This window comes from Lagopus muta, chromosome Z, assembly GCF_023343835.1.
Source record: "Lagopus muta isolate bLagMut1 chromosome Z, bLagMut1 primary, whole genome shotgun sequence".
Classification (NCBI taxonomy): domain Eukaryota; kingdom Metazoa; phylum Chordata; class Aves; order Galliformes; family Phasianidae; genus Lagopus; species Lagopus muta.
This window is the reverse complement of record NC_064472.1, coordinates 50,066,563-50,092,961: the sequence shown is the minus strand read 5'-3', so window position 1 is coordinate 50,092,961 and position 26,399 is coordinate 50,066,563. Positions and strand designations below refer to the sequence as shown.

At 40.7% G+C, this 26,399-nt stretch overlaps 1 protein-coding gene across 3 annotated transcripts in view; it reads left to right on the top strand.

Annotated features, from left to right (window-relative positions):
• Positions 1 to 805: 805 nt before the first annotated feature.
• EPB41L4A (erythrocyte membrane protein band 4.1 like 4A) overlaps positions 806 to 26,399 on the top strand; it is a 134,967-nt gene continuing 109,373 nt past the window's right edge. The window contains exon 1 of one of the 3 annotated variants that reach the window (XM_048931382.1): positions 806 to 1,177. In XM_048931382.1, the coding sequence (XP_048787339.1) occupies positions 1,079 to 1,177 (99 nt within the window). In that variant the 5' untranslated portion in view covers positions 806 to 1,078. The remainder of the gene's footprint in view (positions 1,178 to 26,399) is intronic. The other 2 variants (XM_048931383.1, XM_048931381.1) reach the window with 2 other exon arrangements.

The following is a 26,399-nucleotide window of genomic DNA, read 5'->3' as shown; positions in this document are numbered from 1 at the left end:
GCCAGGGGGAAAATCTCCTTCTGCCTTCCTCTTGCACAATATGAGCAAGCCAACCGTAAGAAAAACACTTAACATGTATTCTTAAATGTACACATGCAAATGTGTCTGATCTGCAGCTGGACAACTCATGCATGCAGAGTGAGATAAATGCATGGCACCTGTGGGAGCGGGGCTTAACCTCTGATTGAAGGGGAGAAAACATACAGTATGGGTAGCACTGGTAGCAATAAAACACAGGTGGACAACTGAGTGGTCCAGGAATTATACAGAAGCACTTGCAACTTCTTTTACATCCTGTTTTTTTCACAGGACCGATAGTTCTTAAACGCATTTGCAGCAAGTTCACTATTTACACGAGAAGGCACTTCTGGCCGGGGCTTTAAAGCCATCCTTTCCCGGACCCCGCCGCCGTTTTCTCCAGCACTCCGCCACCACACGCGGGAAAAACCCACCAATCCTCCTCGACACGACGCCCGCGAGGAGCCCGGCCTGCCCGGGCCCAGCAGGGGTCACTGCTGCCGCGGCGCGGGGCGCGGCCGGGCGGGGCGGCGGCGGGCAGGGCGGCTCTGGGTCTGGGCTAGAGCTGGGGGGGGACGCTCCGCCGGTAGCGCCAAGCGGCGGGGCAGCGCTCGGCGGACAGGTGCCGTCTGCGGCCTCCGCACCGGGCCCGGCCGCCCGCGGCTCCGTTAGAGCGAGGTCGGCGGGCGCAAAAGCCGCGGCGCTGCCTCGGTGGCCGCTCCACCGCACAAAGAGGCAGCGAGGGAACGTGCGCGCACGGGGAGGGGGACGGGCGGGTGGGCGGCTCGGCACCTCCCCGGGGCGGCGGCGGAGCGCCGTGACAGCGAGGGCCGTGCCCGACTCCTTCCTCCGCAGCTCCGCGTCTGCCTCTCGGCGGAGAGCTGCCCGCAGCCCCGTCCGAGCGCTCCCGCGGGGATGGCCGCGGCGGAGGGCGGTCCCGCGGGGCCGGGCGCTGAACTATAGCGGCCCCGGCCTGCAGCAGACGCGGCGGGGCGCGGAGCTCGAGGCGGCCCTGCCCGGCTGCGGCTCAGCCCTAATCGGCCCCCGGAGCCTAGCAGGCATGGGCTGCTTCTGCGCCGTCCCGGAGGAATTCTACTGCGAAGTTTTGTTCCTGGACGAGTCCAAGCTGACCCTCACCACGCATCAGCAGGGCATCAAGGTGAGGGCGGGCGGCGGCGCTGCCTCGCGTCTGGTCGTGCGGCCGGGAGGGGTCCTAGGGATCCCGCGGGAGGCGAAAAAAATTATGGGGTGGCTTTGGTTGTGGTCTGGTGAGGGACAGGTGGCCCGGGAAGACGCGCGCCTTGGAAAGCTGTAGGATTTCAGTCAGCAGGTGCCGGACAGCGCGGAGCACTCCGGATTCTCCACGCGAGTGTTTTCCTGTATGTGCCGCAGAGAAGAAGAAATAGAAGAGTGCGCTGCGCAGCCCCCCTGAGCCGCCGCTCCCGGCGGTGCCTCCCCGGCCCCCGGTAGCAGCAGCCCCCTTTGGCGGTGGCTGATGGCTCCCCAGCCCGGCGCCGGGCCGGTCCTGCGGGGCTCCATCGAAGCGGCTTTGCGCTGCGGCTCTCCGCCTCGCGCTGCCGAGCCCCGGCAGAATGAGTGGAAGCCGAGGTTTTGCTGAAGGCCTTTGACTTGGTCGGGTTTAGGTAAGCCCGGAAACAGCAAAATGGTGCGTCTTGGACACTTTAAGCACAACACGAGGTCTTGGAAATATTAGCAAAATAGCTTGAATCAGGAAATCAAACAAATGACAGAAAATAACAGTTCTTCTAATTTGATTCTGGAAAACGGATGAGACAATTCAAAGAATACACAGTTTTTGCTTGGGTAGCCTGTATGTGTCAGCTCCAGTGACTGAAGTTTACTGGAGCAACCAGTAAACTGGTTGAAAAGAAAGGAAAGGAGGAACAGAGAGCCTGTAATTAACAGTATAAATATAACCATACTCTTTGGCATTACCAGCTCTGTGTGTACAGAAAACTTTCATGCTTTGCAGAACCCACAACCTGCAGATACCTCAAAAATCTAAGCTAAGCTTAGTGCAGAGGAGTAAGCAAATTGCAATGATACTGGAATTCAGTACCTACCTAAAGTCTTTCAGATGTGAGCTTTGACACATCTGAAAAACTTGTCTGTGCAGTCACGGAAGAATATTTGAGGAATAATCTGCAGAAAAAGTCCAGAAATAGTCTTGTAGTTAGCTTCACAAATCCAAGACCTGAAAGGTGGGGGTTCTGTGCAGTGTCTGACAAAATCGTCCCAAGTGTAGGAAAGGGTCTAAAAAAGGCACAACTCTGCTTTAAGAATCTGAGACTTGAAGTGCTGGGAATGGTCTTGTTTCAGATCAGGGTGTGGTTTCCTGCCATTGTTGCTGCGACCTGGCTGTGGTGTGATGCTGAAGATTTGATCCCTTCCACCTGCGCCTTCCCAGTGTTGAATTCCCATTCACTGAATTGTTGAATTCCCTTTCCCATTGAGCGGTTGTGGAGTGAACTGAAACAGTTTGTGGATTTGACAGAAAAGTAATAGTTGGCTAATATTGCACAGTCAGCACAAGGGATTGCAACTTTGGGAACTTCAGGGAAAGAAGAATCTTTTTTTTTTTTTTTTTTTTTCTTTTTTTTTTTTCCAGATTTAATTTGTATAATGTGAAACCAAGCCCTGGTGCTCCAGTTCCATGAGCAGAAGGGAGCTGTGCAGCTCTCTGACCTCGTCAGTGGTTTCTACCTTTGTGTTATTTCTCTGTTGTGTTTGTACAGCTGTGTGTGAAGAGTAGTGCATGTCTAGCTGAAGAGCAGCCATCACTTTTTCTACGTTAGTCCTCAGTTGGATTCTGGTCCTCTTTAGAACAGAGGGTAGAACCAGAAACCAGAGGGTTTATGCTACTTTAAATTGCTTTTTTTCTGTGATTTTCCACTGAAGTTGCATGATTATTTTATAGAAAAAAAGATCTTGCAGTTTGACAAATTCTGACAAATTTGATGTTTTAAGCAAGAGATAAACCAGTTATATAACTTCGCTGAATGTTTTGTTTGTTGGCATACAAACCTCTAAAAACGCATTCTTAGTGAATCTGTTTTTACAGTATTTCAGCTTTGGCACAAGGCATGGATTATGAGTGTTTTTATGTATTTTATTCTAAAACTAAGATTTCCTTTCTTCTGTTTTCACATGTTTAATTGGGTTTATAATCACCCAGGAAGCTTACGGCTTTTGTAAAATTTTGCAAATTGTTGTCAATTACAAAAGAGATTTTTAGGTGGTTATAAAAGTGACACTATTCCATCCTTCTACCCTAAGTATTTGCAATGTACTGTCTGTATATATACCTGGTTGCAGTGGATTTAATGGTGTTTGCTGTGAAGGGTGACAGGCTAAGTCTGTCTCCAGGAGCTCTCAGCAACATTGCTGTTTTTGTCAATCTGAAATAAAGGCTTGAAGCAGATACTTAACTTGGAAGTTTGAAAAATGTTTTACTTGATTTGCATGACACTTAAATCTGTTTCGATGTATTTGACAGCAACTATATGTAACAAAATATGACATTTTTTGAGTTATGAACTCTATTAATGTACTCTCGATACAGAACAATTATGTGTGAACTTGATTGAAACACTGCACAGGGCTGGTGGGAGAACAAGGCTCTCAGAGCTGGCCATCCTCTATGGATTTCTGAGGGCTCCTCAGGGAAAGAAGTCTGCTTTTCCTGCACGCAGGCAGGGCAAGATGAGGTGCAAGGAGATCAAGCAACTCTCCAGGGTCTTGCAGCAGGTGGGCCAGCATCTAGCCTTGCACAAGGTCACTGGAGCCTGAGGCCTGGGCCTCACCCCTGGCAGTGCTCAGGTGATCTCTTCCATGTTGCAGCTCTGAATGGCTTTTGCTCCTCATGGTTTTCCATGTTTTTTCACTGCTGGCCACGCTGTCTTGCTGTTCTCTCTTTATATCTTTGCGGTGTCAGGTGAGAGTAACTGTGGAAAGGTGCAAATTGGTTCTCCATCTGTCAGGCTTACAGTAGGCTGATAACAGCTACAAAATCAGGAAATCAAATATTACATAGCAGTTTTTGTTTCCCTGTAGCCCATTGTCTGAGGGAGGTATTTGGGAGAGCAAGTATTTTGAGACAAAAAGGCAATGGCATTTTTTAGTCCAGACAGTTTGGGATTTGAAAGAGTCTATTTGCTGTGTTCTGGTACTGTGTGCCTGATGGAGGCATATGGTGCAAATTGAGGCATCTGTTCAGGCTCGTGTATGGAGCCCTAACAGTGGTGTTTATGACACCAGTTAAGAGATTTTAATAAAACTCATTACTAATAAGAATTACTTGGTAATTGAAACAATTTTTTTTTTTTGCTTTTCCAGGACTGTTATTTTAACCTGTCATCATACAGATCGAACAGTAAGTTAGGCAGCTTTATGCAAAGCTGCATCTGGTAGGCACTTTATATTCGGTGGAGTTACAGGGCGTGTCAGTAGTATTCTGATACGATGTCTGACTATGGATGGATTTTGTATGTCACACACATTGGCTCTATTAAGAGTAATTGTCACTGAAGCTGTGCTTTATTGAACCATTTGCATTAATGGGTGTTGAGGAAACTGTACTGCCTTGAAAATTCTGCTGTGACTCATGCTTGCGATAACCTTTTGCAGAAAGATTAGCTGGCTTTTTTCACTCCCCCTTGGAGATCTCTCTTTCTTTTTAAATCTGAGCACTTAAAATTGTTCCAGAGTTCATGCTTGCAAACTATAACACACAAAAAAATGTGGGTGTACCTTTGGCATAAACTAATTTAGTTCTAGGGGACGCCAGTAAATACGTATTTCTCCTGATATAAACACTTAGTGAATACACTTGCCAGCAGAACATAGATACCTGCAACTAGGAAGATCTCATCGTTTGCTAGTGATTCAACTTGAGAGTCAGTGCTGAAAATCATATTGGCAGTCATTTGCTATGTGAATACAGGACATGTTCTTAGTGATAATAATTTCTGTTATGTTTCTGTGTCTTTCAAAAAGCATGTTTCTGTTATTAATTTTTTTCCTTATGTAGGTACACTGTTTCAGAAAGCCTAAAAATCTTTTTAATGGTAGATTGCAGCTGCTTTTGACCTATAGAAATTTTGGTCTGTGCTGTTAAAGTGCAGTATGAAAACTCAAGCACATTACATGTGGCTGTTCTTTCCTTTGCCTTGGTTCGAATGGATTGAGAGATGTTTTCAATCCAGACTCTTCTAGATGTTCAGTGTGTTGTAGAGGAATGTTCAGAATTCTTGTGAAAAGGATAGTTAACAAAAGTTAAACCTTTGTTATCATGGTATTTAAAGAACAGAATTTTGAAATCTTGTTCTTTTTAAACTGAAACAATATTTAGAAAAACTGTTTCCAAGTCTTGTTTGAAACCGTATCATTTCTTTTCTTTATAAAAACCGCAGGATTCTGTCAGTTGTGCATATTTTGCTTGTCAGCGGGGAAGCTAAACAAATAGTCTAAACAAAATCTAAGTGTGTATAAATACATGATTTTCTTCAGAGATGTGGTATCACTAAAGATGTTTTCTAATAAAAGCTACAAAAATATTTCTAAGAAAAGTGTGAATTATTTGTATTCCATAGCACATCACATGAGGAGGATTCTAAATTTTTATCTTTTTATTATGGATATGTAAAAGGATGAGGAAATGTGATTGTGCACTGTGTGCAAGGTGGCACATGTGGAATTGTGTGGTGTTCCAGTGCTCCAATTGAAAAGAAATGAAAGGAACAAGAGGATTCATATACCTTGCTATTAAGCACTTCTCAAAAATCACTGTCACATATATGAAGTAGATTACTAATTTTACTGAGGTCTTTGCAGATGGGACCAGCACAATACTCTGGGGAGCAACCAGAAAATAAATGAACGCTGAGATACTGTTTTCCCTAGGTGCATTTAACTAAATTAATGAAACCAGCATGACAGCATGAAGGAAATCCATTGACTTTTAAATGAAGTTACCTCTTAGTCGCCCTGAGATTCGAGCAGTAATATTGTCAGAGGAGTCTGTTCACTGGTTTCAATGAGTAATAATTTCTTTAATATAAATAATATAATCAGAGCAAATGTAAAGTTTGTGAGGCGGTGGTCTTATTAAGCTTCCTTTTGGATTTTGGTAAACTGGAATTAGCATTTCTTGTATTGGACTACTTAGTGTAGTTAAATGCCATCTGTTGATATTATGTTTTATGTTTAGTTCCCAAACTGAATTTACTTGCAGAATTGCTACCCTTTCTCTTGCACTCAGGAAAGAAAATTGCTGGGAGCTGGAACCGCTTGATATCAAAGAAATTCTTAGAGAGACTAAATAATTGGGATCATGCTTCAGAAAGATAATTTAACTAATAATTTGCTGGGTTTGTTGTTGTTGTTGTTATTTCATGCTGTATAATATATGTTACCAAGGTGCTATTAAAAATGTGTGAAAAAGTGAGAGGTTACATATTGATCATGTTGCCCCATTAATGATACTAATATTTTTGGTAGAAAGATGTCAGGTTACTGCTTTAGTCTCCTTTCTTGTTTCTTGTCCTCCGTTGTTTTTTTGTTTTTGTTTTTCTTCGAATAGTATTTTCCTCAAGATAATTGCCTTTTTTGGTAGTGATCTTACAGGTTTATTTGCTGTATTTTCATCACAAGTGAGATCTTTACAGTCAAGTAATGTTTGAAAATCTGAGTAGACTTTTGTAGACTGCATTTTAGTACATTTCAGATCTTGTACTTACTGTGTATCAATTCAGTTTCGTAACTTAAAATCAAGATTGTAATTTCTGTGTTGATCGTGCTTTTGTTCCCGCTTCTTCCTTTGTATTCTCTCTTAGTGGTGGTTGAACCCTGCAGGCACAGGGGTCAAAGGGGCATGCCTGGGGTTGCCACATGCTATTACTTAGAAGTAGAAAGACAACAGAAACATTGCAGAATGAGAGCTGGGCTCTTTTGGTTGTGTTGCGCTTTTCAGAGGGGAGCCTGTCTATTCTTCCAAGTGGGAGCATGCCCTTTAGTCCCTGTGAGAAGGTTGTATTCTTTGGTTTGCATCCATAAGTACTGTGAGGTTATTAATTTTTTTAAAAGCTAAAATTTAAATAGTCATATTTAGAGATTTATGTCACTGTAAGGCAGCCACACCTTGTTTTGTCTGCTGTGCTGCTAGTTATGCATTGACCATGCTCAGTGAGTCCTGGGGAGGCAGGTGCTCACCTGTAAGAAAAAGGGCCAGGGAAGACCAGTCTAAAGTGGATATAGACCACAGGCAGATGTCATCACACTAGCGAGCGGAATTGCATTGTTTATTTGACTGAAAGGACAGCACTGGCTATGGAAAGGACAGAATTAGGAGTTGAGTACAATTGGGAGTATTAGTGAGAGAGGAAAAGAAATGTGATGACAAGGGAAGAAACTTTTCAATCTAATAATTCTAATAGATCCTTTCCAAAGCAGGAAATGAGAAACCTCAGTGATGTCTCTGAATTGACAGTATAAGCTGCCGTTACTGAAAAGAACAGTAAAATGTAAAATAGGGGTCATTCTTCACAGAAATCTTTAGGGACTGGAATGCCTTGTCAATATACAGAAAAAGCGTGCTGTTTTGAAGTTTGTTTCTTAAAAGTCTCATAGAGTTTTGAAAGGATTGCTCTTAAACAGTTCCTTCTTTCTCTTTGCCTCTGGTGATTGTTTTGTTGTTCTTGTCTTGGTGCAATGTGATGGAGATGCATAGATGTGGCAGGCCATCTCAGCAGTCTACTGTTGTTAGTGTTATTTAATGAGGGGGATCCATTATAGTCTGTGAAAACTAACCTCTACTCCTACTTACATATTAAAAATATGGAATAAATTCACTATTTTATAGTCATGGATAATTACTAATGTGGAGGAGAAAGTGGGCTATATTTTGTGTAGTTTGTGTTTTTTTGTTTGTTTGCTTTTTGTCCGCATTTAGTCCTTACACTTGTTAGGGCCACAAATAGTTCTTTGTACTGCAGACAAGAAAATGCTTTTTATTTGTCTAGGTCTAGTTAACAAAGTTTCAGATGGGTGGGTAACATCTGTACGTGGTTGAATGTGATGTAGTAAGTGGCTCTGCAGTTCGGTATCTTTACTGTGTTCTCAGGAAAATGTGAACTAGGCCAAAGAATTCATCCTTCAGTGCACCATATGAGACAGGACACCTTTTAGCAAGGGAAAAGGAGCATCTTTTATTTCTAAGTGCATAAAAATATATTGAATACTGAAAATGACATGTAATTGGTGGTAAAATGTGGCATGATTACTTATGTGAGTAAGCACACATTTTAGTGCTTTGCAGAACAAAAGGCATTTGACTGTCTTGCAGACTAAGGCAGGTTAATCTGCACTGCACTGCAGTGCACTGGACCTGGTTCTTGTTTAGCACGTAACTGTATTTCTCAGGATAACTTTTCATTTATGACAGAGCCGTCCTTATAAGGGGCTATGATGCTGAGAACCTGCAAGGGTGAGTGTGTTTTAGTGTAAGATGTGTGATTACAAGGCGTTGGTGAAGGTAACTACTCAGAATTCCAGAAGGAGGAAAAACACTTATATGACAACAACTGCTTTTTCAGTTTTAATACATGTTGAGAAACCTTTACATTCTCAAGTTTTCTGAGGCCATGCTTCTTCTATCTGAGATGAGAACATTATGGATGGAGTACAAGGAGCCGCAGGCATTGTGGGCTCAATGGTCCTCAATGGACATATCTGTACCATGTTGCACGTAGCTCAGACCTTCCCCTTGGAGTTTTATTTGAAGTTTGTGTAATGCTGGGAGACAACCTTTCATTTGCATAGATGATTTATTCATTTTATATGTCAGAATAAAAGAAAGAGCCGAGTCTCTGGCCATCGTAGTTCTGATTTTCAATGAGAGTGAGGAATAAGTGGTATGTATCAGGTGCTGTGAAGGTAGGTAATGTGGAAGACTGCCTGGAAGAACTGCAACTAGGCTGTTTATATTGATGACCATACAGCAAATAGTCCTGACAGCTATGCATAGACCTTTGTTTACAGGAAATTAAGGTGCTTTAGCATGGATCACGAGAGAGGAAAGGTAGCCTTAGTTCAGTAGTGGTGGTCAGGAGACAAAGGCCTGGGGCAAATGAGGGGGAGATGCAAATTGATGGTGTGGTTATACTGGCAAAACACTTTTTCCAGATTGATGTTTCCTCTGAGAAAGAAGGAGAGAAATCTACAAAAGCTCGTTATGAAACCTTTTGAAGAAGTGCTTGGATGTCCTGACTTGCCCTCAGCTTTTTAGGTTTCATTTGCATCAACTGCTTTGGGCAGGGTTGACTTGAAGGTGTTTTTTAGTATTTTTTTCAAGGATTGAATAAAGCTCTAGCATTCAAAAGACCAAATGTTTTGCTTCTGCTTTAAGTGATTCTTCAGTCATATTCTTCCTCCCATTCTTTTTTTTCTATATATAAATGTCTCAGCATGACCTTTTCATTTTGTGTGCAACATCTGAGTTGCGTGAATGCTTCAGTTTACTTTTCAGTGTGTGCTTTGAGTGTGTAGGATCATATTTAGAAACAAAAGCTTCTGATATCTTTCAAAGATACAGCATTATTCTGTATTACTATGAATAGTCTTCTGGTTTTCAGAGTTAACACTTGACAACTCTAGACTCCTTAAAATCACCTTTACAAGCCCTTTTCCCCTTCAAAAGCAAGGTTTGTATTTTCACCTCTCCCAGTGCTCCAAATAGATGTGGAGAAGATTTATTACAAAGAAAATGCTCTCAGCCCTCTGATTCCTTCAGTAATTCATCATCTGTGGGGTATTCTGGCAAAAGGTAGTACTCTTCCTTGGGCAGTGATTTGGTAATAGCATTTCTTTATCTTGTGAAAGCAATAGTGAGCTTACTAGAGCTTTTCTCTGATTTGAGAATAAATTGAGAATTTGGTTTCAATACAGTGAAAGCAAAAGATGTTTTAGCATGCTTCAGCACTGACTTCAAGCGGAGCCAAATTGGACCCAATTTTTCTACGGGCAGACTCAATAAATTATGACTCTTGAAAATAAAACATGTTAGATCTTGTTCAAAGATGTTAGATTATTATTCACATAAAAGAGACATACAAACTTTCTGCCTTTTCATTAAAGGTTAATTTTTTTTTTAGTCATCCTTGTCCTTTCTTTGGCATTCAGGTTTTAGGTCCGACTGTTGAAAGCATGAAAGCTGTGCTTATTGTTCTCAAGACTGAATCTTTATTCCATGATTGTGGAGCTGCTTTTTGTCTTTTCCTGCTTTCTGCAAGGAAAGCAATTTTTGTGAGCTGATTTCTGAAGACTTTTCTTGAAGATGGTCTGAAGTGCAAGTCATGTTAGTTTACAAACTCTGCTTTGTTGAACAAATACAAGTGAATAGAAGTCAGCATGGTGGATCAGAAAAAAATATCTTTCTGACATTGTGTGTATGTCTGTATAGAAATTAGAGAGGGGGTCTTTGTGAAAGGAGGATGTTTAGGAGCTGGAATCTATAATGTCAAAAGGAGAGAAGTATCGCAAATGTTCTTTTCTTTTGTTGTTTTTCTTTGCATTAATTTGAATTGTAATAACCTCATTTCTTCCCCCCTGTAGCTTGCAGAAGCTCTGTAAGAAGGCATAAGTCCCACAGGAAGGCATGCTTCTGATTGGGCATACTTTGCTTAGAGGAAGACCTGACTAGGGGAAATTAAACCAGATGAGTTCATTGAAAATGAACAGAAACTAGTTTTTCATTTTAGATGTCTTTTTTTTGCCCTCTTAGATATTCTGTATCTTTATTTATTGCTCGTGAGAATTATGTAGGTCAGGGTTGAGGCTTTGCAGTAGAACAACATAGGTAAACCTCCCTACAAAATAATTAATTCAGAACTTTTCATAAGCAAATAATGCACTTAGAGAAACTCCTAAATCAAAAGGGTAAGTGGAATTTTCTTCAGTTTTATTTTATCCTACCAAGTGCCTTCTCTTGATGATTCAAAACACGTATTTTTTTTAATATGCCTGCTCTACTGTTTGAGCATGTTTAAGCATGCACTTGAGAAGTCACAAAAGTACAAGCCAGTATTCATTACTGTACTCAACTATCTTCTGAAGTTCTATCAGTGTGTGCGGTGTCCTCCTCCTTGCTTTAACAGAGGTTATTCTTTGTGTGTGTTTGTATAAAATCCACCATTTGGCTAATCTCATTCTGTGGAACTTGGTGCGAGTTTCTTTTGCTTTTGCTAAGGGTGAATTTAGTTCTTCATCTTATTACACTTGACATAAATTTCCGCAATGACACAGTGTCATTACTGAAAAGAAAGGTACTTTATGGGTTGCTGCTTACTGCGTGGTTTCTCAGGTTTGTTCTGATTTGTGTTTTATTTTGTGCATACTGAAAGAATGTGGGATAAGAAAGTTAACTTGGAACTGTAGCAGTTGAATTTTAAACATTGATTTCTGAGGGAACAAAAATCAAGATAATGTTCTTGACCTTCTCATCAGAGCATGCCAAACTGGAAGCATGCTGTCATGTACGGTAGCTAGCAAGGAGTACATTGCTTGTAAGAAGCAGGTGTTTGCTGTGGGTTCACCATGCATGCAGATGTGCTTGCAATTTGAAGTCAGTTTAGACCATTACTGGGCAGAGTTACAAGGAGCAGGAAACCTGATCTGGCTGATAGGCACTTTCAAAACAGCACAGCCTTGCAAAGAGGAAAAAAGGTCATGATGCAGGGAAAAGCACGATTCTTCTTAGCTCTTCTAAGTCTGAAACTGGAGCAGGGAACCAGACAAACTGTTTACAGGAAGTTGCAGTAGAGATTGTTTAAAGCATACACAAAGGAAGTCTTGTGTTCTGTCAAGAGCTAGCCATTTTCTGTCTTGAAGAAGGGACCAAACATTTAATTAAACAATACATTGACTATTAGTTTATGCTTTAGTATTCCTGATACATGAAGGTAGTTGTTCAAGTATACAGCTGTTTCCTCCTGTACACATTGGCACCTGAGTTTTTTTTTTCTTTTTAGAATGATTTTTGGTCATGACAGCATGTTTGCAGATTAAAATGAAGGAGAAAAGAGGGCATGCTGTCAGTTCAAGGAATATTATCTCTATGCTGTAGGACGTCTGATTAGATTTGGGTTGTTCTTTCGACAGCATAAATTTTGTGGGTAAACAGCACTAGGCATTCACTCCAAATAATAAGCATGTGGGATGGATGGATTGCGAAGAACTGACCTGTATTTACTTGCTGCAGGAATGTCATAGTTCTAGGTAAGGATGTTCTGTTTTTACTACAGAACATTTATGAAGGTAAAAAGCTGTGAAAAGAATCTGTACAGAAGCAAACTATTTTTTGCTTTCCTTAAGTGGGAAGGATAATAGGTTAGAAATACCAGTTTGACAGACTCCCTGGAGTGGGCTGGCAGGGAGATACACTGTGACTACAAGAGCAGCTTGAAGGTTTGCAGGTGAGCCTGAAGGTTTTAAGCATCTTCTGCGCAAAGCTGCAAAGGTAGCTTGTAGCAGCAATAGTTCTCACTAAACCATGTCCCTCATCACAATGTCCAAACGTTTCTTGAACACCTTCAGGGTCAGTGACTCCACCACCTCCCTGGACAGCCCATTCCAGTGCCTGACCACTCTTTTGGAGAAGAAGCATTTCCTAACATCCAGCCTGATCTCCACTGGCGCAGCTTGAAGCCATTCCTCTAGCCCTATCACCAGTTACACAAGTGAAGAGCTGACCCTACAACCTCCCTTCAGGTAGTTACAGAGAGCAATGAAGTCTCCCCTGAGCCTCCTCTTCTCCAGACTGAACAATCCCAGCTCCTTCAGCCGCTCCTCATAAGATTTGTGCTCCAGACCCCTCACCAGTTTCACTGCCCTTCTCTGGACACGTTCCAGGGTCTCAATGTCTTTCTTGCAGTGAGGGGCCCAAAACTGGACACAGCACTTGAGATGCAGCCTCACCAGAGCTGAATACAGCGGACAATCACTGCCCTGTTCCTGCTGGCAGCACTGTTCCTGATGCAAGCCAGGATGCCATTGGCCTTCTTGGCCACCTGTGCACACAGCTGGCTCATGTTCAGCCGAGCATCAGTCAATACCCCCACATCCATTTCCTCTACGCAGTCCTCCAGCCACTCCACCCCAAGCCTGTAGCTTTGCCTGGGGTTGTTGTGGCCAAAGTGCAGGACCTGGCATTTGGTCTTGTTGAACCTCATCCCACTGGCTTCAGCCAATCAGACATTCCTTTCAAGGGATTCAAAGGAATAAAAAAAAAAAAGGCAAGACAACAAAAATGATACATTTAAAAAAAAGAAGAAATTGCAAGGATTTGGCCATAGTAAGGAAGATCCTGTTGAAGTCTATTGTATCATGTAATCATAGGCAGGAGAGGCATGATATTTATTTTCAAAAGCGTTTAGACAAATGTGTAAGTCTTTCCAAAGCTGGTATTTCTAAAGATTATGTTTGGCACTAAGATAATTCTGGAAATCTGTCCTAAGACCTGAATTAACAGTTACAAAATAACTATTGATACAGTATCACTTACATAAAGATTTCTTTACCGTGCCTGGTTTTACGACTGTTAGATTCATGAGCTAAAACTGGAAAGCAGTGTCTTAGCATAATGAGTTGGCATTTTCTAATTCAGTGCTAGAAACAGAAGTTACCAGGTTTTATGCTGTTAAGTTAATATTATAAAACCAACAAACCTTCAGCCTCCCCTCCCCCCCAAAAAAAGAACAACCCAAAAAACAAGCCAAAACCACACCGTCACCACCAAAAAAAAAGAACAAAGCCCAATTCCACATAATTAAATGTGGATTTAACAGTTTTAAGGAACTGACACAAAGAAATGGTTGCCTCTAAGCAATACTGTAATTTTTCACATATGAACATATTAAAACTGTGTTTCAGAAGGGAGGTTTGACTATTGCAGAGTCATTTATGTAGTGATATGCAGCTGAAAATTGTCTGATTCAGGTGTTACTCTGTCTGAAATCAAGTACTTCAGTGAGAATATAGTATCTAAACCTCTGAGGTGTAGTAGTTCTGAGTTCTGCTCATTCTTAGAAGTTTCTACCTAAAAGTCTGGCCGAATGATCAAGATTACCAGTGTCAGCTGTGGTACCTATCAACATTCAGGAATTGCAAATGTTTTCTAAGTAAATTTGGTTTCATTACTTTTCACATGCCTGTGTAGTTTGTAATAAATGTAGTTCTGCTCACATGGGTATCTTTTTAAAGATGTTTGAGTTGTTTGGAAACATTCAAATCTGCAGTGTTGCAGTTGGATTCTTATACTGAATTTCCCTTTGGTGTTTTCTTCAGTACAAAGTCTTGGAATGTCTTTCCTGCTCTCATTTGAAATAATTAAAACTTTCTGTTGTCATGGTTGCAGTGAGGCACTTAATAGCACAAACCCTGCTGACTCTTAAAACCAGTAAGCCTGCATATTTGTATGAGGAAGCATGAAAGTAAAACAAGCGTTATGATTTCAAGATATTTTTTTCCTTGAAGCTGAAATCATCATTTCTCAGTGGCTAGGATTGCTTCTGTTGAGTAATAGGAGTAGAAGGGAATTGGATGAAAAGGATGTGTGATCAATTTTTTATAAATTGCATTAGATGAAGACGTTACAGATATGTGGTTTGTTCTTTACGGTATTTTTTTCTCATCTGATCTGTTCTTGAAAACCTCTACCAACCTTCCAAGAGCAGCTTTCTGCATCCTTCCAAGAGCTCAGCTGCAGTCCTTTGTTATTCTTCCAGTTAGAAAGCATTCCCTAACATCTAGCCAGGGTCACTTTGTTTTCAGTTAAGCTACTTTCATTTCTTCCTAGCTCCTGCAAGCCTGTGCGTAGAGTACATTTCATCCTTTACCTAACATGCTATTTTATAGTATGTTGGGTGATCTGAAGCAAGAAAATGCTGGACAGATTTGATCCTGGGTTGGGGCTGGTACTCTTGACAGTTGCCTGCCACCCAAGATGATGGAGGATGTGCTTATGTGGAGTATTAAGTTGTATTTAGATCTTCTTCATTGCCATAGTCATACTAATGTAATGCAAAATATGCATATCCCTGTATGGGTACACTTATTTGAGAGGTAGAGTAGCAGTGTTGTTAAACAGCTGCCTCTATGGGTTATTGTTCTGCCCTGTTTTTCTGAGAGTCCCCAGGCAGAGAAGATTTAATCTGGCGACTCTATAAAAGCTTTGGCAACTTCTCCCTCCAAACCACAACACTCTTTTCAGATGTGTAGTGTTGTCATTGTGCCTTATGTTGGAAATCCCTGGAGCTGTTTGCAAACATCCTGCATTCCATCCTGCGTTCCAAGGCAGCTTTAGAGTGAGCAGGGCTGGGATCCAGGAGAAGTCTAAAATATGTGATGTGAAATAGCATCCTTAGTCAGATAATGGGGAGACTAAAAACTGTTAAGATTGGTCTACTGGCTGAAGTGTTGAGATGGCTGGTGACTGAGAGGTGTGCAGTTCTTCCTCCTAGCAGTTAGTCCTAGTGTCTGTATTCTGTCCTGGCACTGCAGAAAGGGAAGCTATTTATTTCTTGTATGTGGGCTTTTTTTCCTCGTTATTTTGACAGTTAAGTTTGAGAAGCTAAGGACTATTAGATGTATTCTTTACAAACCCCAGCATAGGGAACTTCAGTGTTATGGAAGTCTCCTCAGGCCTCTTCCCTGTAACTAAGGACGATGATAGAAGAGCAGACAAGGCAAGTGATTTGAAGGCAAGTAAGTACTGTGGTACTTTATATTTTAATTAAAATTGATCTTCCAAGGTGTCACTGAATTATCTAGATCAGTCTGTGTCCACGACAGGGGCAGCAGTCCTGCAAGCCCACCAGCCCAGAAAGGGAAAGGGAAAAAGGGGAGAGTGGGGAGATGGGAGCTGTGCCCAAGCACAGAACAGTGGCAACAATCTGAGGAGAAAAGTTAATTTTACTAAGTATGATATTGGAATGCAAGATAACAAAATACAATACAACATAATATAATGTATATAGTAAATACAATGTAATTGGAATTGAGGCTAGTAAATCAAATAAGAGAGTGCCCAAAACCAAAGGCCTTACTCTAAGCTGAAGGAGAAATGGCTGTGGAGCACAGCCACACACTGCCAGGCAGTGACAGAGAGTGCGAGTCCCGTGACTTGCCAGCTTTGTCTTCCCCTTGAGCACAGAGTCCTCTGGGATATGTAGTTATTCTCTTCTGAGAGCCAGGTGTTCAGAAAATAGGTGGTCCATGGAAGTGGGGCATTGACTCTTTTAACTCCCAGTGCTTTACACGATGTTGTGATGTGGAATACCAATAGAAAAAATCATGAAACCATGACACCAGGTGTGAGTCCTACTACTGTACAGTTCTTTTTAGAAGTTCTAAGAGGACTTTGAAGACTTAACATGTTTTCAAGCAAAAATCTGTGGTTTTATTTAACCTCAAAGATCTCAAAGATGACTGAAAAAGAGAACAAGGAAGCACAGTGAAAAATGGACAAATCAGCCTCATCACTAGCTCTGTCAACTTCCTGACCCTCTGCCTTGTAAAAAATGAAGTAAATGCCTTCAGTCAGAGATCAATTTCTCTCTGCAGGCTTAGTTTTTAAGTTTGATTTTGTGTACTGCTTTTTTAACATCTCCCTGATACTGTTGCATTGAGTGCCCATTCTCGTTTCTAAAAGTTGCTATGAATGCACCTTCCAAAGAACTTTAGAAAGATTTTAGAAAATGCATGGTTGCTGGAGGAGCCCTCTATGTTCAGGAAGTTTGTGTCAATGAACTTGTGTCATGTGCAGGTGAAGCTGTGTGTAGTTTGGGCTCAGGCTTTGAAAAAACTCCATTTGTAACAGCTTCTCGTTAGGTGGTTCTCTTTTTTCGCATTTGCAGCATTCTCCAGTTTTGTGGTTTCAAGTAGTTGTTTTTCTTCTAGCAGCGTAACGGTAGTGTTAGCCACCTTTTTTATCAATTGGTATCCAGAGTTACAGAAAGCAGAAAAGGATGTTGAATCAATATTTTTCACTGTTGTTCCAGTTTGGATTCAATTAAATTGAATTTCCATAGAAATGAAGAATAAATGTTGGTCTTTGTCTCCAAACAGACACTGGCTTGCTGAGATGCTTGTATTCAGGGACAGCCTGCTTCGTGTTACCTATCTGATGAGTACCCCAAGGAAAGAGTATGTTTCTTAGCGCATTGCAATCGGGCTCTTCTGATCTGTCTCCTCTTGAGATCCAAAAATCCTGAGTGCAGTAGAAATATGAATGACATGATAGAGATGATATTCCCTTCCGTTCATGCCTCATCTTGCCTGAACTTGCTAGTATTTGTATCTGTAGCAGGATAGATGGAAAGGAGAAGAGGTATACAACAAAGACGTTTTAAAATTATTAATACTTAACTGAATTAAGAGGGGAAATGTTTTTGATTAAGAATGAATGTGTTTTTTGATCTCTATCCTAATTATATCTGCATGTTTCTTCACTTCTGATTTGGCCCAGCCCTATCTAGGGTAGCCTGAGGACTGCTTTAAAGTGCTCCAGTTGGCTGTGATTCACAGGGAGCCATGTGCCACCTGCTTGTGGTTGGAACCAGGCTTATCCAAGGCACACCCTCTCCCCACCCTCAGAAGGATCTGTGGGAAGGAATGTGTGGGAGCTGGATGTCTTGAGAAGCAGCTTGCTGGGGTCCACCAACATGGGGAGCCCCTAGCAGGGAACTTGCTGCAAGCTTCCACTTCAAGCTAATTGGGATGCAGAGAAAAACAGAACTTCTGCTGACTTCCTTTAAACACCTTCACGTCCTCATGATGAAGGCTCTGAGTGCTACTATTTGAAGCCTTACAATTTTAAGGACGGCCATTATGATTTCACACAGAAGCTTGTGTGTTTTCTTAAGTACCTATTCTACTTAAAAACAACTGTTGAAACACTTCAGTTTGTAAGTCAGCAATGCAAATATTTTGTGACTGGATTCTTTGCAAAAATGTTAGTTACGCAGGCAAAAGAACCATATTCCAAAGATGTTTTTTTTGCCTTGGTTAACTTATAAAGACTGAGTTTATTGTTCATGTTGCTGAAAAGATTTTTTTGTCATGCTGTTTCACTTAACTGAATGATTATTAATAGTAAATTCAGTAAGTAATTACAGAATATATTATATAATAGTTTTTTCAGGTCATACTTTGTTCAACTTTACAACTGATGTGATTTTGTTATTTTTTCTCTACTCTGCATTAGAAGTGCTTCAAAAAATGCTGTAGAATCTACTTTTCTTCCTACCTGCCCTTCAAAATGACTGTGTTATGGGGGTCTGTGGTACGAATGCTTGTGATGAGATGCTTTATTGATGGTACAACTAATGCAGTCATATTTAAATTATAGTAGGAATTGAGGTGCCATTGTAAGAGTTTAGAAAAATAAACTTATTCCAATGCATTGTACTAGTACTAAGATAGGTGTTGGTGCATGGGGAATTGCTCTCTGCAGCCTTTCCATCAGTGTGATCAGAGTCCATCAGTGGACTCATCAGTGTACAAGATTCATATTAAAATATGTAATACTATTTTACTGAATGTTAATTCCAATGCAGAACAAAGTATGTTTTCTTCTTTTTTCCCATCTTAACCTTTTCTTTTAATCCAGTTTTGTGTTGCAGAAGGCAGTTGCTAGCAATGAAAAAAATTCACTTTACAGTTCAGAAGATTAACTAGTGGTGAAAAAGTCATCAGCTGTCTGGTTCATAGAATTAGGGCTCGTTTAAGATTATATTGTACTATGATATTCTAAGGCATGTAGCAGAAAATCCGAAATGATATAAGTATTGATTGTAGAAATAAGTTCTCAAGTTTTTGAACATCTGAATGAGATCTGTGCAAAGTACCTGTGGAGTTTTGTAACTGGTTTGGTTTTACTGGGTAGTCATTTTAAGTATTACCCTGAAATTGAACAGAAGTAAGATGCTGTTAAATTCCTTGCACAAGCATTTCCTTTCCGTGATGGAGATGCAGTGGTGATGTAACACAAAAAAAAAATGAATGCACAATCTGAAAAAGTCAATTAGTCATAAGCCAAACCCACTACATGACAGTTTTGACAGCATTTCTATTTGATTCAGCTTGCTTACAAAGTTGTTTTACATTATTTCCCAAAAACCTTACTTTTCAACTGTAAGCTTGGTATGGATTAGAATATAATGCCAAAATGGGGAAACTATGCCAGTGTGTTTTTTTGGCGTAGTAAAATAATTGTGTTAAATGGTAATATATTGAATCTGTATACTTGATTGTGTAGGAGGAACAAAATATAAAATGCATATTTCTTCAGTTTGTGAATGCTCTGAGCTTTCATACGAAACAGATATTCTGCAGTCATGCATAAAATTATTGAATTGCGTGTCTCTGTCTCTTTAATGTTGCTTCCTTTGATCTGACAAGTTCAGAAGCTTGCATGGTGAGCAGTTTAAAATTGTTTATCTTACAGTTTACACTGTAGTACCAGTAGCATGCTGGCATTTTTTAGTTAAGGTTAGGCTTACTGGTGTCAGTTTAGTTATATTAGTTAATTTTTTCCCCCTCATTTTATATCTAGAGGAATTACAGTCCCACAAGTCCAATGCTAGTTATTGATAACAATAACAATACTCCCAAGGCAGAGGTGTTAAGATTGATGGGTAAATAGTGGAGTACAAACAGATAGTGGAGCACAAATAAACAGATGCGTGTGCATTTGTGTGTGTGCATATGCTGTACATAAATGTGCAATGTGCGTACATACATGTGAGTAATTTAAAGGCCAGAGCTGTTTCTTGAGAGATGCGTGGCTGAGGTGTGCAGTGTGGTGAAAATCTGCTGGACTACTGTGGGTCATGTAATCTTGCTTGAAAGTCCAAAAGAAAGTTTTTGAATCCCTTGTAAAGGAGCTGAGGCTGCCCTTAGTATTTTCACGAGTTAATCGACAGTGGAGTGAAATTTACAAATGTAATGTCCTCCTAATATGCAATAGCATGGATCTTTTCTTACAAAAGATGTTGTAAATGTGAAGTACTGGAGTCACAGAATCATAGAGATTGGAAGTCATCATTGGAGATGATATAGCCCCACCCGTTGCTAAAGCAGGTTCCCTACAGCAGTTTACATAGGAAAGTGTCCGGGTGGGTCTTGAATGTCTCAAAAGGAGACTGCACAGCCTCTCTGGGCAACCTGTGCCAGTGCTGTCACACTCACAGTGAAGTATGTTTTCCTTGTGTTTGTATGGAACTTCCTCTGCTCCAGTTCGTGCTCATTGATCCTTGTCCTGTTGCTGGGCACTGCCAAAAAGAGCCTGGCCCTGTTTTCTTGAATAGTATTTTTATATGTGCTTTAGTTAAGCGTGGCACTCAGCACTGTGGCAACCAAGGAAATTACCACAAAATCCCTTCTGTTCCTTCTGGCTTTATTACCTGTTTCTCTGTTGTATGCATGAGAGCTCTTAGCCTTTTTTTCCCATGTATATTCAGTGATCTAGGTAGATGCTCAATTTTTGTCAATGAATGTTTTTCCACCTATTTCAAAAGGCTGTTTCCAGTTCCTCCTTTGTTGAGGATGACCTTTGATAACCTCCACAAAGGTGTTGAAGAAAAGGGGCATGGTGTTGGGGTAGAAATTTTGAAAGCTCTGTTCTCATAATCCCAGATGAATTAGAATAGGTTGAAAAAGCTTCAAAATATTCTCTGGGACCTTTTGATTTATCTAGCCACAATTGTGTACAGACACATACCATAAAGATTACTTAATGTAGTAATCATCTTTGTAAGCAGACTAATTGGACATATACCAACAGTATTTGAATTGAAAAGCAAATTTTAATACAATATTGTGTAACTGCATGAAGTTGCATTTTCAGCCATTGAAATCTTTAATACGTTGTTGAACATTTTCCTGTGTCTTTTTCAGAAAATATAATGAAAGGATTTGCAGCAATGCTCTTCTGTTGTTAGTGATACAGTTGGTAAACACAAGCTATGGAATTTATAAATGGCCCAGAATAGAACTTCTGTATGGCTTATGTTGTTTGTTTATACTTTGTATCTGGTTTTTATAGATTTTTTTTCTTCATTGGTTTTTCTCCAGTGATTACTCTTTAGATTCCGTCTTTTCTACTGGCTGTTTTAAAATGCAATTATTCAGGCTCTTTTCTGGCATTGGATATTACAGATAACTCCAGCTTTGTAGTATTGAACTTATGATTCATTTCCATGTACGTCTGCCTACAACAAGGAAAAAAAAGTTATCAGGGAAATCAGGTCAGTGGAGATAAAACTGCTAACCTCAGTGACAAAACCCTCCTAATAGCAGGGAGTATGAAATCTCCCTGACATCAGAGAGCTCATTTTTTTTTAGTTTTATGAACAGTGTTTACAGTGGATGTTTCAGTAGCCCAGGTGTGTTTTTATGCTTCATTTATGTGTGGGAGCATGCTGTGAGTAAAATTGAGCTCAGACTGGGAAGTTTTTGATGGAATCTGAATATTCCCAAGATTTACATTAGTGTAGTATTCATCAGTGGGTGTATAGATATTATCTAGATTTCACATAGTTTTGGAGCTTGTGAAGAAAATATTGCTGTTACAGTTCCAGGCTTGCGATAAGTTTTGTGGAGCATCACCATGGAAGTAATCTGTCTTGACGTGACTGCAGGGAGCCGGTCTTAGCTTGGTAAAGTTAGGTATGCTTCTGTCGGTGTCACAAATGAACGTGGCCTTGGCCAGTGTTAAAAGTGCAGTCTGAATCTGTTTCATAGGGCTTTGTTATGCTGCTGGTTACCAATACGTTAGTAACCCTCTAGCAGGGATTTTTTTTTTTCCTGACATCTTTTACTTTGGCAAACAGGAGCGGCCAGAAAAGCCTCTCATTCTGGTCACTTCTGAAAAATTACTTTGTTCTGTATTCTGTGTGTGAAATGTTAAACTAGCTAATCTTTCTGCCTGTGTAACAGCAGCAAACAGTGGAGAAAACAGATTTGTGAGATGGCACAGGATTCTTGCCTTGCAGACTCTGAATTATCACATAATCACAGAGTGGCCCGGGTTGGAAGAGGCCTCAAGGATCACGCATCTCCAACCTCCCTGCAATTAGTGTGGTGGGAATATAAAGCCAGTCCAGGATGTGTTGTGTACTTTACCTGAATGGGAGTGTTCTGTAATTAGACTTACATGCTGTTCCTAAGGGGAAGTAAAATCTAAGCTTTTAAAGCCAGCTATGAATAAGTGGCACAATAAATGGGTGCCTGACAGGCTCTTTCTCTTGTGCAAGGCATGTTGGTTGCTGCTTTGTTCCTGTTTGATTCCCACTCTCTTCTTACCTTCTGTATTTTTCTTCTATTTTTATTTGGTGTTGTGTCTGTATGTGTTTTGCCTTTTTGTATCCTTGCCTTGATAGCTTGCAAGCTCTTGTTGCATGGAGCGTTTCTCAAAAGTTGTGAATGAGCAGATCATTCTACGGAACAAACAACTGCACAGCAGAGATCTCACAGCATTGTACAGGACGGTAGGGGATGAGGCACTGTGGGTGTGTTCACAGCTTCCAGCAAAAGTGCAAAGCTGTGTGCTGCTTCCAGAAGGTAGGCACTAGGGCTGCCCCATGACTCCTGGTAGGCAGGAGGAAGCAGAACCCCGAAGGTGCCTGCTTGTTTGTATGGGTAGTGTCTGTGGTGAGCAGAAAGGAGGACCATTCCATCTATCTCTTTCTCTGCTCTTACTCTGTAGTGCATCTGTGGTATTTTTCCTCCTGATGTAGCTCCGGGAACATCCACCCTTCAAGTTAACATCTCTGTTCTCTCATATTTGAATAAAAAAAAGATTGAAAGAAAAAATTCTCAAAGATTGAAATCTTCCGAATCTTCCATTTGTTCTTCAACTATGTTAAAAGTGCCCCTCAGCTGCTGTGTGTTACACTGCTTATCAGTATGCAGGACCTGGTGTGTGACTGTTTTATATACACCTCCAGATCTTTTGGTCTCTGCTGTCTGACATTTGAGCAAGAGAAAATTGAAATTTTGCAAGGTCAATTTCCCATTCACTTTGCCACAGAGATTGCACAAAAAGGGAGTCCTCGTGTTAGTCTTTCCAGAATTGGAGTACTGTTACCAAATACTGCCTTTAAGTAGTCACCCATATGTGAGGTTGGTTAAAAACAGCTGATGCTGGGAGCATGGCTGCAGTTTCCAGGGCTGCTCAGCTGCATGCTGCATTTGTGTGAGCTGTGTGTCCTTCTCATATCTGTGGGGTGAAAGATGAAGAGTTTGTTGCATAGCAGTGGTCAGAGCTGTTTGGAAGAAGCTTAGAGCTGACAGCAATTAAAAGAGCTCCCCCCTTTTCTCATATCCAGTCAACATTTGTACAATTTATTCTAATTGATTTTTGAAACAAAATCTATTTTCTTCGTAATGGTTCAGTTTGTTTTAGAGAAGAAATAGTGCCTCTGCTCATGGCTCAGCACAAGATGCTCCTTGCCTGTGCTGATACACATTTGACAAGCTGGGTTTGAGAAATCTCTTGTAGTAACAGTGCCAGCACTAAGCACACCCAGCCTGGAGCCCCACCGTCCCCAGGGCTGCCTTTCATCTCTGCTCTGGTAACTGCAGAAAACATTCCTTCAAATCCCGTCCATCTGTCCTGAAAGACCAGATATTTTATTTTTTTCCATAATTCTCCTTCCCCCTTGGATCCTTATCTGTTCAAACTTGATCTTTCTTGTCCTTGTGAGAGATGAATTGAGGGGTGCCTTTTAGGTGTCCATTATCCATTTTTGGTGCAGCTCAGACCAGTCATGACAAGTTGACACCTTTATGTATGTAAGTCAAAGTGGGACACTTCAAAAACTCAGAATAGTTATGCCCAGTTATGAAGATATCAGTGAACATTCAATTCGCAGGTTTTGGTAGCATGTGGATGCAGAAATGTAAGGGAACTACAACTAAAGAAGCCTGATGGGATAAAATCAGAGATCGGTTCCAAGATTACTTCTTTTTATTTCATATGAGGAATTTAGTAGTTCTTCTGGCAATAGCCATAGGAAGAAAATCCTTGCTTGTTTCCTCGCTTGTTTCCTCGCTTGTTTCCTCGCTTGTTTCCTCGCTTGTTTCCTCGCTTGTTTCCTCGCTTGTTTCCTCGCTTGTTTCCTCGCTTGTTTCCTCGCTTGTTTCCTCGCTTGTTTCCTCGCTTGTTTCCTCGCTTGTTTCCTCGCTTGTTTCCTCGCTTGTTTCCTCGCTTGTTTCCTCGCTTGTTTCCTTGCTTGTTTCCTTGCTTGTTTCCTTGCTTGTTTCCTTGCTTGTCTCTTTCCTGACAGACTTTGTCAATCTGGAAAAAAAAGCAACAGCACAACAAAACAATTTAAAAAAAACAAACCTCCCTTCTTCTAGGAAGCAGGCAGGGAACTAGAAGTGAGTAGTGATACAGGATGTCCATGGTCGTGTGTGTGAAATGGGGCTTACTCCAGGAGAAACAGAATAGCTGAGTTCTGCTTTGGCTAACGATATGTTTATCAGAGCATGTTGTATGTATTTTTCCCCTTTCCTCTGCCAACTCTACTCAGATTTTTCCTAGCATGGCTTCTGCTTCCGTGAGCAAATACAACATGAAGTGAATGTTCAGACTTTGAGCACAGCAGGGGGGAAGTGAGCATGGATTGGTGAGAGGCAGTGAGTGGGAGAATGGCATATGGTGGATTCTGCTATGCTGTGCAGACTGAGGAAAGAGTGTGAGAAAAAGTAGGAGAGGAGCGCGGGAATGTGACTGACTGTGAAGGAGGTGGACCTTATATGCAAGAGAAGTGATGAGAAATGGGTGAAATGGTGGATGGTGAAAGTCATCTATCTTGGTATGCATGGAGCATAAAATCCATGGCTGGATGACATACCCAAAAATGCTCTCAAAGGAAGTAAGTTGTTCAGTTTGGTGTAGTTTTGATGTCTGTGAGCAGGACAAGAGTTTGTGAGATTTCCTCTTGCTGCTGCCAGCAAATTTGTTAGGCAGAGAAATGCGGATGGCAGTGGAAAGACGTGTTAATATCCAGTCTTGGGAATGTATATACCTGTAATGTATTCATAGCCAGCCAGTTATGCTCTGCTGGAAGTGCAGGAAGGGCTTCATTTTAGGACAACATGCTGTTGGCACTGTTGTCTTCCATAGTCAGTGGTAATTGAAATAGAAAGAGTAATACCTCTCCAGTAATTTCTGCTCAGTTTTTAAGATGGCACTGATGAGAATTTAAGACTTCAAATTAAAGAACATCACATCACTTCCTTTTTTTTTTTTGATATCTTCACTGTTAATTTTGTTGTTTAATGAAAAATTTTGTTTAATGTAAATTTGCACTGATCTCTTTCGCTTATTTGATCTCGCTCTGTCTTTTGTTGCTAAATAGTCATCTGTCAGATGTATTCCTTGTGTTAATACTTGGAGCTGTTAAATAAATGACTACTTTAGTCACTTTTCAACACAGTGAATATTTCACTCTTTTTTTTGTCGCTTCCAAATGACAAGATTTCTATTTTTTACTACCTCTTGAATTATGATTGCAAGAGCTAGATATGTTTCTTCAGCAATACTAAAGTATTACCAACATCCTATCTGGATACTTTTCTGTTTGTTTGTCTATTTTAATCGTCTCTTAATGAATTCATCACTGTGATCTTATATTCAATTACTTATTAATGGTGATGCCCAATCCCATTCAGAGCTGCAGCTTTCCAGGACACAAACCTTACTTTTTTAAAATTCACATCATTTTCTTGTTACAGATGGTCTGCCCTTTTTGTGTGCTTTTCAGTAGTGCCTATCTTACCAAGTTGCTTGGATTGTTTGCAGATATGTTATGCCTCAATATTTGTCCCTTGATTTGTGAGGTCTACACGTTTTACTAGTGTTGTTTTATATTTTTTTACAGGTGTAGATAAACTGTTGCAAAACCCTACCTGCAACTGTCTCCCTGGAAGACAGTTCTCTGCTAAAAACTGGTCTGGGATGTGTAATTAATCCCATTTTTTATTCCACTTAATTACTGGTATTGTTTTTTTAATAATAGTGTTACTATAAGGTAGGTGCCCTTGTTATGACTGCTAGAGGTCTCCAGCACAGTGTTGCTACTGTAACAATCTCCTAATTTTGAGTATGTGTGGGAAAAAAAACAGACCAATTATAATGCCCATTTATTTTATACAAAGGAAATAGCTGATTATTTATTTATTTGTTTGTTTTCAATGACTGTAGTTAATTATACTGGGGAAGGAAATGATACATAAGAAATTTCTGGTACTAGAGCTGAATGTTATCACGCCTCCAAACGCAGCTTTTCCCCACAATTACA